Genomic DNA, 12,023 nt, shown 5'->3' with positions numbered 1-12,023 from the left:
CGTTACCATTGACACTTCAGACAGTTGATGTCCAGTGTCTGCGTTACCATTGACACTTCAGACAGTTGATGTCCAGTGTCTGCGTTACCATTGACACTTCAGACAGTTGATGTCCAGTGTCTGCGTTACCATTGACACTTCAGACAGTTGATGTCCAGCGTCTGCGTTACCATTGACACTTCAGACAGTTGAGTCGGCGGCGACACTTCAGACAGTTGGGCTATACGCTTACATTTTTGACCATTTCCCATTTGTAGTTGAACTACTGATTGACTAGGAAACATGGGGACCAACACAGCCAGTGGTTGAATAATGCCAGTTTCCCCTGATGAGAATTGTTTTTTCCCCATTTGTATTGAACTATGATGGGTGTGTGTGGTATGTTCATGTCAGGCTTATAGTCCTGTAAAGTAAAGCCTTTTAACAATGCCACTTCTATCTGTCACCAATGTGCTGTGTGTGGTGTTTAGTCCAGGGATATCGGTTTTCTTTTAATGTTTTCAGAGCCGTCAGCCCAAAACATTTCATCTGTTGGCATTTGACGACATCTCTGTAATTTTTACGGAAATCAGACCATTACACAAGTACAGAGAATATTAGGTTTATGCAAAGTTCAATTTGGTTGGTGTATTTTATCACATAGTCCTGTAGGATATTCCCCTTTGACTCCATAAGCCGTCTCACCATTTTATCCCTTTTACTTGTACAGATCTGTTCCTGATGGTGATTCTCAGACATTGTCCTGGAGCAACTGTGAAGGCATAGTTGTAGCTGTATGCCACATTTAAAAAAAAGTTGCTGCCCAATCAAGTCATTTGAATCCCATGGAAGTAAATGGCTGTTCATTTTGAGGTGCTTTGAAAACTAAACTTGACATAAATTATTGGGTATGCAGTAAACTCAAACACAGCTGTGCTAAAACATAACAAAAGCCTGCCAACATGTCCAGTGTGAAGACAACGTGTAGACCCACGCAGCTGGCCCTCTCCTCAGGGCCCGGGGACAGTAACGGTAACTCAGTGGCCTGTCTCGGGACCCCCTCCCTGGACTCTCTGAGGAGCCTGAGTGATAGAGACTCTTCCAGTGCCCCTGACATGGAGTGTTGCCTGATTGAGGGCTCCCTGTCCCCGGCCAACCACCACACAGACCACCTCAATTGCACATGTACAGCTAACACACCAATAAACGGTAACCTCAAACTTGGCTCACCTCCAGAGAATAGCTCCCTCGACCTCATCACATTTCCAGAGAATAGCACCTGCACTGTCCTCTCACCTGCAGTGACTGTACCTGCTGAGGGGGATATTTTGGAACCTGTCCAAACATCTGTCTCCAGCTGTGTCAACACCAGCCTGGACAACTGGAACGGGAATATCACTCTGGTGATCACCAGCCTGCAGGGGCACCATGGTGACAACCAGAGTGACTGGGGGAGTACTACATCGTCTGGTGACAGGAGTGTTGCTGCCTCGTCTGAATTGGCCTCCCCTGAGGGGGAAGAGAGCTCCAGCTCTGTGTCGCTCCGTGGCTCCAGTGAGAACAACTGCTCCATCGGCTCAGAAGAGATGGCGATGAGGTGGAACAGCTTCTGCCTGGAGGAGGCTGACACTCTCACTGTGTCTCTGTCTCTGGTGGAGCTGTCCACCAGTTCCTCTGCCCATGGCTCCCCTGCCCTGCCTGCTGACCTGGGCCATGGTCTGCTGTCATTGTCCACCACCACCACCCTGCCTGACGTCTGTGACGGGCTCCTGGAGAACAGACCCACTGACACCCTCAAAGTAAAGGACAACCCAGGCCCTCAGTGCTGGGGCATGACCTTTATCCAGTCAGATGACCAGGATCTCCCTCCTGAGGGTGACTGCCTTGCACCGTCTCCTGTGGATGTGGATCCCTGTGAGGCAGAGGGTGTACACCAGGACACCTTTCTGTGTGAGCCAACCCCGTCTGCTGCATGTGGAGGTGCTTCCCCAGCCCCCAGCAGGCGGGCCAGCTCGGATGCCTATATCAGTGGAGGATCCACCGAGGGCAGGACCTTCATGCTGCCAGCCTCAGAGGAGCTGGACCTTGACGGCCGTGCCCAGACCTCCACACCAGTGCAGTGTGCTGGGAACAAACCCCTGGACTTGCCCTCCCTAACAGAATCCCCCTGCACTGGGGAACAAAGTCACACTGGTAGCCCTGTGGTCCAGACGGCTACAGACCAGCGAGGGGCTGCCCCAATGCTCGCATCCCCAAAACACTGTTTGGTCGCCAGGCTTCCCCCATCATCAGCTAACAGAATTATCAAAGCAGAAATCAAAAAGTTTCCAAAGCCAGATTTCAGCAGAGTGAAACCCAAGATCGTGTCGAGACCAGCTCAACCATTGACATTGGGAAGCCCTGCACCCGCAAAGAATAAGCCAGGGAAACCAGTCAACCAGCCCTGTCGTAAACCATCTCAGGTGAACAGGAACACTCCAATGAGAAACACTCCTAGTAAACCAGCCACAGTGGAAGATGGCCACCCGAGGGCTGCTGTGGCTGAGAATGCAGTCCCTGATTTCAATGGAATGACATTTATCCAGGCAGATGACCAAGACCTCTCTTCGGCTGCTGGGTCTCACATTGGTCCACTTGCTCTTAGTTTGACTGAGGAGGCAGAGTGTCGAGCATCCCTGTGTGATTCTGTCTCTGCTGCATTTGAAAATGTCCCACCAGTACCCAGCAGTCAGGCCACTAGTCGGGTCAGCTCAGAGGCCGAGCATGTGGCTTCTAACTGTGGAGGAGGATCCGCTCCAGTGCTGCCTGGAAACCAGACCTGTTTCCCATCTCCCACAGAGTCACCCTCCACAGAACAGCGAGCTGACCCTGCACCAGCCCTGGCCAGTCCTGGCAAGGCTGGCAACAAGGAGGAAGTGCCACAGAGGAAGAGACCTGGCTCTGTCTCCTCAGCCTCCTCACCATCCAATCAGGCACCAGTGTCAGCACGGCGGTCCCGCTGCTGGTCTGAGAGTTCCTCCACTACATCTATACCACACAGGGAGTCCAGAGCCTCCCCTAGCGGCTCAGCTAGCTTCATCATCCCCAAGGCCTACGTCCACCTGGGACAGAGCCAGGCCAGACCGGCCAGCCACAACCGCACTGGCAGTGCCCACAACAAACCGCCTGAGACCAGGAAGGAAGCAGAAGAGCGAAGCAGCAAGGAGATTAAGAAATCCTGCCTTGTGGTGAGTAAATGCAAATGACTTGTGCCCTAAACATAACATAGAATAAATCCTTTTGGCCTGTTTAATCAAATCCAAGTATGATGAAATGTGCAGAAAATATACTATTTATTAAAATGGCTGCAGAATATAAACCACTGCTTTGTTTAATCTTCCTACATTGTAGATGAATGGGACTTGTAAAGGTCCATGTGATCGTTTTGAAAGTGATTGTTTTTCTTCATTAGGCAGATCTGGGATATTATTATTAAGTAGAACACAGACATCCAGGTTTTCCAAGGCCTCATTGAGGAGTTTTCATCTAAAAAGGCAGGCTTTTTACATGGAAATCTAGTACTTTAAATCTGTTTTAATTATCCCTCGGAGAGAAGAGGCAAGACTGCTGCTCAGCTCGAGTCTAGCAAACACACGCCATGTGCTCGGTGAGTGTTTTTAGAGGAGGGGGAAAACGGGGAGCGAGAGAGGTGGCCGGGAATGGCCTGAATCCCAGGGGGTATAAACTACACTAGCAGCTTGGTTCTGTTGCCTGCAAATTGTTTTTATTACTTCCCAGGGTCTCCGTTTATGTCCCCACGGTGTACTAGATTGTGTGAGGAGCAGGAACGCGCTGTCTGGGCCTGTTGAGTGGGACTCTGGGAGTGACGGCTTGCTCTTGTTGCAGACGGCCTCTAAGACTGCGATGGGAGCAACGGCAGCAGTAGGAGCTGCCTGTGACAGGTTTAAGAGTAGACTTGGAGCACGGCCATCCCTCAACAGAGCCAGAGGAGCCCCAGTCTCAGCCCCTCAGGCTCTCCCTCCAGTATCTAGGCAAAGGCAGGGAAGAGATGTCTGCAGCAGTGCCTCTAGTGGGATGTGTTCGCCACGGGCCAAACAGAGCACCACAGCAGGTAAGAGCATTCTCCAACAGACAGAGTTAATACAATGTGTAAAACCTTTGCTGCTCTGTGAGAGTTCTGTAAGACTAGATTGACACTGAGCTTTTGCGGTTGTGCTTTGATCTCTCTCACACAGAGTAAAAGTGACAAATCTCATCCAGGGAATAGTGTAAACATTGGCTGTGGTACAGAGTGAATACCTTTTTTTATAATCCAGACTGCCTGCCTTTGAATAAGCACCGGCCTAATGATTTCCTAGGCATTTCCTCTGTAATGTAAACAGTGAGCTATCCTGTTATCGTTTAGTCAGGTCTGTATGTCTAGCAGTGTGTATAAGCACCAGAGGACTGACCTGCTGGATAGTGTGGTGGTTTGTGTAACTGATGCTTTACCCTAGAAGTCTAATATTCTGCATCTGCTCGGTGTTTCTGTTGTATGGACTCCGCTCGTACAGATGATTCCATGATGTGTTTTAAGTGGTCAGTTTCACTAGTGATACATCTGATTCAAAGGTGTCATCCTAGTAGCCCTCACATCATGTAGTCATCAGTCTCATTGCCCAACACGTCCACCCTAGCATTGCTACCTGTCCTTTAGTTTAGGAGGGAAATGGATTCTAAATACCCTCATTATCTATGATACAGTGGCTGACTTTACTGCAACTGTAAAGTGCCTTGTTCAATCTTCAAGACTCCTCTAAATGGTAATGCTTCAGTGGTAGTCAGCCAGGTTGCAGTGCACAATCTCACCATGAGAGGGCAACCTTTCCTGTTGCTGATGACCAGAGCTTGTGCCTTGACGCCACAGGAATAACATGGATACAGATGTCACGTAGCTCCCCTGCTCAGCTCAGGACCCAGAGATAAACACCCCACCCCCATCACTCTACCTCTACCGCTCCTATGAGCAGCATGAAGGGAGAGGGTAGGGACAGTCCCAGGGAAAGAGGAAAGAGGTGGGATTCTCCCTCTGATGGGAAGCCAGCTGTGCTACTAGACCAAGCAGAGGAAGGAAAGGGAGGTTTTTAAAGCTCAGCGCTGCTGTGAAACCAACTCCCTTACAGAAGCCTAGTAGATCTGTAGTGGTGTTTCAGGCTCTGCTCTGTATGTGGTAAAGGGACACCTGGTGCTGTTTATGATAAAGGTGCAAAAAATGAGTAACCATGAGGATAGGTGCCACACAATTTGTCTCTCAGCTTTGTGCTCTTATTTTACACCAGTCATTCATGTAACCTGCTTATGTAACTCCACCAGAGGGGTATTGGGTGGTGTAACAGGCCTGATGTGGAGCTAGGCCAAGCCTGTCTGTCTGCTATACAACCTGCTTATGTAACTCCATCAGAGGGGTATTGGGTGGTGTAACAGGCCTGATGTGGAGCTAGGCCAAGCCTGTCTGTCTGCTATACAACCTGCTTAGGGCAATTATTATATTTCCACCAGTGCTCTGATCTGGCATGAACAAAAGTCAGCTCACCATTTGCCTTGACCATGGCTCAAAACAGCTGATCTCTGACCAGTTACCAGATGCACTACTGAACACAAGGACTGGGGCACTCAGTTGAAATGTTGTTTGTGTATTGTGGTGCAGCCTTATGAATTCATGTTGGAGCAGAATATGCGGTTACTCTCTGCAGGATTTATTTTTTTTACACTTCTGCCTCTTATTTCTGTGTCTCAATGCTGATATCTGTCATATAGGTCATCAGAGGTCCCAGACAAATGATGGAGTGCCTGTTGGAACCTCCTCAGCCAGCGGCAGCACTAAGACCCCAGTGACTGGTTCCAGACTCCCCCAGGCCTCTGGTCACACCCTGGCTGTGGGCTCCAGCCAGCCCTCTACTGCGGTCTCCTCCTCCAGACTGCCCTACAAGTCCCACGGTGTCCCCAAGAGCATCCCTTCCAAGGCCAGTGTACACAATGAGCACAGTGGCAGCACAGGAAATGCACAAGGTGAGAAGCTCAACTAGGGAAATCATACGCTGATATTGTTTTGTTCTAGTTGAATAAAAAAACTATTTTTTTAAAGCCTTATTTTACGAGGTCAATTGACTGAACACATTCTTGTTCACAGCAAGAATCTTGGATAGTCTTTATCAAGGTTGTTGCTCTCCAGGGTCCGTCTGGTTCTGTCAGGTTGATTTCTAAAGACACATCTGGTTACAGGGAAGGGTGGGGCGAGGCGGGTAAGCAGTGGACTGTACGTGGTGACCCACATTAAGAGGCTACTGACTGGGCTGTGCTAAAACGTACATCTCCTTGGCTTTAAGCCTTCACATCAGCCTGCTGGTGACCCATATTAAGAGGCTACTGACTGGGCTGTGCTAAAACGTACATCTCCTTGGCTTTAAGCCTTCACATCAGCCTGCTGGTGACCCACATTAAGAGGCTACTGACTGGGCTGTGCTAAAACGTACATCTCCTTGGCTTTAAGCCTTCACATCAGCCTGCTGGTGACCCACATTAAGAGGCTACTGACTGGGCTGTGCTAAAATGTACATCTCCTTGGCTTTAAGCCTTCACATCAGCCTGCTGGTGACCCATATTAAGAGGCTACTGACTGGGCTGTGCTAAAACGTACATCTCCTTGGCTTTAAGCCTTCACATCAGCCTGCTGGTGACCCACATTAAGAGGCTACTGACTGGGCTGTGCTAAAACGTACATCTCCTTGGCTTTAAGCCTTCACATCAGCCTGCTGGTGACCCACATTAAGAGGCTACTGACTGGGCTGTGCTAAAATGTACATCTCCTTGGCTTTAAGCCCCATCAGCCTGCTGGTGACCCACATTAAGAGGCTACTGACTGGGCTGTGCTAAAATGTACATCTCCTTGGCTTTAAGCCTTCACATCAGCCTGCTGGTGACCCATATTAAGAGGCTACTGACTGGGCTGTGCTAAAACGTACATCTCCTTGGCTTTAAGCCTTCACATCAGCCTGCTGGTGACCCACATTAAGAGGCTACTGACTGGGCTGTGCTAAAACGTACATCTCCTTGGCTTTAAGCCTTCACATCAGCCTGCTGGTGACCCATATTAAGAGGCTACTGACTGGGCTGTGCTAAAACGTACATCTCCTTGGCTTTAAGCCTTCACATCAGCCTGCTGGTGACCCACATTAAGAGGCTATTGACTGGGCTGTGCTAAAATGTACATCTCCTTGGCTTTAAGCCTTCACATCAGCCTGCTGGTGACCCATATTAAGAGGCTACTGACTGGGCTGTGCTAAAACGTACATCTCCTTGGCTTTAAGCCTTCACATCAGCCTGCTGGTGACCCACATTAAGAGGCTACTGACTGGGCTGTGCTAAAACGTACATCTCCTTGGCTTTAAGCCTTCACATCAGCCTGCTGGTGACCCACATTAAGAGGCTACTGACTGGGCTGTGCTAAAACGTACATCTCCTTGGCTTTAAGCCTTCACATCAGCCTGCTGGTGACCCATATTAAGAGACTACTGACTGGGCTGTGCTAAAATGTACATCTCCTTGGCTTTAAGCCTTCACATCAGCCTGCTCGTGACCCATATTTTTCATCCTGTGATTGTTCCTGTGATCTGTTTCTACATGAAATCACATACTGCAAAGGAAAGTCTATAATACACCTCAGTAGGTTCAGCAGTGTCTGAGAATGGTATGTCCTTTTTCGGATGGGTATTATTTTTGAGTTATGTTCTTAGACGATGGTCCAGCTCAAACCCTCTGAGAAGTCTGAGATGAACATCAGAGCTAGTCTGTAAGGATAATGAATCCTACACAGTCAAATGAATGAAATACATTGGCAACATTCCCGTCTTGTATGTTTCAACGGCGCATGGTTCTAATAAGAACATTGATTGTGTCTTAACAAGCATGACTTGGAATGTCTGACTGTTGAGCTGTACAGTGGGAGGGAGGGGGAGAGGGAGCTTGCCCTGTTAGACAATGGGCCTTTTCCCTTTCAGCATCTTCAGCATAATGTGACCTGATTGGCTAAGCAGTTTTGTTTTCCAGACTGGGGTCCCCCCACACATGGTTGTCTAGGAGACTGGGTCTGTTCCACTGTAGTTCAGTCACAGTGATGCCTAAAGGGTGAAGAGCGCACACCACAGAAATACCACGGCGGAATATTTCAACATTTCTGTTGCGTTCTGGTTTTGGGTTTGCGATCTTTCCATCTTCCCAATGTCTGGTTACGGGGGACTGCGGAGCTGCACTTGGACTGAATTTTCTACTCAGGTTTTCACCAATTCCTCATTGATCCCACAAGGCAGTGCTGCAGGCTCCCACTGTGACCTCACTCTGCTGACATGTCTGCTCATTGGATCCTATCGCTTCTGTATCATCCCTTTGTTAGCTGCTTTTAACGGGAAGACTAGAATACGGCTATGGAAGAGTAAGATGAGATTTAGAATTGATTGTCTGTCTGCATTGGCTTTGTTTTCTAGAGCCCTGGAATAATTATATTAAATGATTTCATTTTAAGGCTATCCATTCTCAGTCCATGGCCCATCTCTTTAGTACTCTGTACTCTTCTGTTGTTGTAAATAAGGTGGAGCTGTTTTATAGAATTCTGAAGTATGGTACCAAGCTCCCTCCTACATTTGTAAATGATAGAAATTACATTTAAATGTTCCATTCCTAAGATGGTAAATCACATCAAGTTTAGATGTCGAGTGTCTGAATACTGAGGAAGTATGTCTTAACTATTTGACTGTGTTATCTGCCCTACAGTTTCTGCAGGAGCAGCCCAGGTGTCTGTGGGAAGACCAGCCTCATGCAAGACCCCAGTGTTAAAAGCTAGACTCCTCTCACACCCAGGGAGTAACATAGGACCTGGTAAGATGGGAGTAACATACAGACATACTGTCGTTATCCACAAAACCAACGAGTGACTAACAACTCTTCTATTGGCTGTTTTCCCCCAAGATTTAGTTTTGTTTCCTTCCTGAAGGTTCTTTTTTTTTTTGTTCTCCTCTGTTTGTTTTTTACTTGTTTTTTTACCCTCAATCTCCCAAATTCTAGACAGATTAGTTGTTAGTCTGTTTTGTGTATCACCTAAAATCACATAATGCAGCGCAAATTAGATGGCGCCTCTCTAGATTCACAACTTCTGCTATCAAATGCCTGGGAAGCTAAATTTGGGTGATTAGGAAATAGATTAGAGAACCAAAATGCTGACTTGAAGCTTTTGTTTAGATACGTCAACAGGGTGCTGATGAACACTGTTAAATTAAATGTATGTAGAGTTTTATTAGATTGAACATGGATCTTATCCAGGTGCCTGATAAGATGTGTACTGTTCAAACACCTTTTAAATGTGTTTAGCTAAGTTCCCATCAGTAGCCCCTGTCCCCTGTCCTGTATGAGGCCTCAGCCTTTTAAATGTCATTCAGCAGTTCTCAGTCCCTTCATAGCCAGGGTACAGTGACGGTTCAGATCCACTCAAACCCCGAGCCTCATCTGAACATTTTATTATTCACAGCAGGATGCAAAACTACAGAGTCGACCAATCGGGTGCCTTCGAGGTCCAGAGCCAGTCCTATGAAAAGAACTGCTTCATCAAGACTTCTTCGCCCTGCCGCTGTATTACCTGGTGAGATGGTTGTTTTAGTTACCTACAGTGTTGACACTTTCTGTTGTAAAAGAGTTTAACTTCCCAACTCAATAAGCCCATCTGAGATGTAGATATTCTGTTTTTATGTGGTCAATGGTCATATCCAGATATGATTGGCAGTTTGTATGATTGGCAGTTTGTATGATTGGCAGTTTGTATGATTGGCAGTTTGTCTGCGAGAAAAGCTGTTTGGCTTGACCTCCAGAATGTTTGAAACTGCACTGGTTTGAGGTTCTACGTTCTGACTACATTATTCTAGACTAAATTCCTTGTGGACTAGGACCTTTTCTGGAGAGCTGTGGCCAATCTGCCGTAGTTACACATAATGAGGCCTCTTAACAGGGAAAGCCCTTTGTTTCTCTGGCAGACAAACATACAACTGTTGTGTTCATGTCCATAGTCCTTTGTGGCTAGTGAGAGGTGGTTTTGCTTGTGGCCATCTATGCTTTGGCTGCATAAAATGTATAATGTTCTACTGAAATGGTTTCAATTTCCCAAAACAGTCAGAATATGTAAAAACACTTTTTATACTCAAGGCAGCTGAAGCTGTTTAGTATTTGCATACTACTTCTTTCTGAATGTTGGACAGTAGGCCTTTTTGTTTCTAGGGGGAGTAACAGACCTCCCGTTATTAATTGTAGCTCCAGAATGTTATGTAGTTTATCCCCCCTGTCATAGCATCTACTGTAAATGAGATGATGGGATTTTACTGAGCACCCGTACGGTAGTGTTGAGAGCCCCCGTACGGTAGTGTTGAGAGCCCCCGTACGGTAGTGTTGAGAGCCCCCGTACGGTAGTGTTGAGAGCCCCCGTACGGACGGTAGTGTTGAGAGCCCCGTTGAGAGCCCCGTACGGACGGTAGTGTTACGGACGGTAGTGTTGAGAGCCCCGTTGAGAGCCCCGTACGGACGGTAGTGTTGAGAGCCCCGTACGGACGGTAGTGTTGAGAGCCCCGTACGGACGGTAGTGTTGAGAGCCCCCGTACGGACGGTAGTGTTGAGAGCCCCCGTACGGACGGTAGTGTTGAGAGCCCCCGTACGGACGGTAGTGTTGAGAGCCCCCGTACGGACGGTAGTGTTGAGAGCCCCCGTACGGACGGTAGTGTTGAGAGCCCCCGTACGGACGGTAGTGTTGAGAGCCCCCGTACGGACGGTAGTGTTGAGAGCCCCCGTACGGACGGTAGTGTTGAGAGCCCCCGTACGGACGGTAGTGTTGAGAGCCCCCGTACGGACGGTAGTGTTGAGAGCCCCCGTACGGACGGTAGTGTTGAGAGCCCCCGTACGGACGGTAGTGTTGAGAGCTGTTGAACTGTGAGAGCAGGGCTAAGGGAGCAGGGTTGTTTTTAGCTCATTGGGCTCAACCTTGCCATGAGCTAGCCATCACCTCCTGCCATTTCTCTTCTCCTCTCTCTGCTGGTGTGAAGGGGAGCAGAAGGGAGGGAGCAAAAGGGAGGAAGCAAAAGGGAGGATGGGGTGAATTAGTGAGTAGTAGCCCAGATTGAGCCACCATTCGCTCCAGTCTCCACTGTTCACTCCTCCCCCTCCCCCCTCCTTGTTCCCTCCCACTCCCCTCCCCCTCTGCCACCATCGCCCAGCTCTGGGAGATTCTAGAGTTCTATTGCTAGATATTTGTCTGAGCACTGAATGGTCTGAACTGAAGCCTGGCTCGAACTCCAGGATTAGGGATGTCTTTCTCTGCCTCTGCCTGTCACATCTGTCCAGGGCAGAACTATTGAAAGCCTGCTGCCCCCCCCTGCCAGCTTGTCTCCCAGCTGGGCATGTGCTGCTGGTCCTCATTCTGAGTGGGAGGAGTTCCTGTTGCCATGGTGAACTGACTGAAGGGGCTCTCACATGGTAACGGTTGCTGCTGCTGTTTTTTTCTCTTCATGTCTCAGTGCTACTGTCAACTGAGGCACTCTACCCTGAGACCATCTTTGGCATGTGGTACATAGCAAGTTTACCATCTTCTACCTCTGGATTTTCTGGGGATTTAAAGTACAGTAGTTAGTGTTGGGTATATCCCTTCCTTGGTGTTTGGAGAGATGTTATGGTCTATGAAACTCTCACTGGTCAACATCCACGTGCGGCTGGCGGCCAAGGGTTTACTCAGGAACCTGCAGCAGCTGTCAGGATGCAGGAAGAATACCGGCGTGTTCTACACAGGTCTGTTCAATACCGCACCACCAACACAGGAAACCACTACAGCTTACGCTGCTGTAGCCTCTGTTTTACACCGGCTAATTTCACTGTTATTGCCGTTCGTGCTACTCACTTCGTGCTACTCACACAGAGCTGCGCTGTTTGTGAATCTATTTTTAGCTTTTGTTTACCAGGAGCGGTTCACCTTTTATGCTACC

General features: G+C 48.5%; 1 protein-coding gene across 11 annotated transcripts in view; it reads left to right on the top strand.

The window, feature by feature from the left end:
- Window positions 1-12,023, top strand: part of mtus1a (microtubule associated tumor suppressor 1a) — a 64,278-nt gene that overhangs the window by 7,553 nt on the left and 44,702 nt on the right. For 7 of the 11 annotated variants that reach the window (XR_008087369.1, XR_008087368.1, XM_052488032.1 and 4 more), the window contains exons 2-6: window positions 710-3,206; window positions 3,865-4,090; window positions 5,776-6,027; window positions 8,785-8,889; window positions 9,536-9,646. Coding sequence is in view for 9 of the 11 variants with exons in the window: in XM_052488032.1 (XP_052343992.1) it covers window positions 942-3,206; window positions 3,865-4,090; window positions 5,776-6,027; window positions 8,785-8,889; window positions 9,536-9,646 (2,959 nt within the window). In the remaining 2 variants the exon portion in view is untranslated. Of the gene's footprint in view, window positions 1-709; window positions 3,207-3,864; window positions 4,091-5,775; window positions 6,028-8,784; window positions 8,890-9,535; window positions 9,647-11,602; window positions 11,830-12,023 lie in introns of those variants that run through there. The other 4 variants (XM_052488031.1, XM_035758098.2, XM_035758102.2 and 1 more) reach the window with 3 other exon arrangements.

This window comes from Oncorhynchus keta, chromosome 30 (genome assembly GCF_023373465.1).
Source record: "Oncorhynchus keta strain PuntledgeMale-10-30-2019 chromosome 30, Oket_V2, whole genome shotgun sequence".
Classification (NCBI taxonomy): domain Eukaryota; kingdom Metazoa; phylum Chordata; class Actinopteri; order Salmoniformes; family Salmonidae; genus Oncorhynchus; species Oncorhynchus keta.
This window is presented reverse-complemented; position numbering and strand designations above follow the sequence as displayed.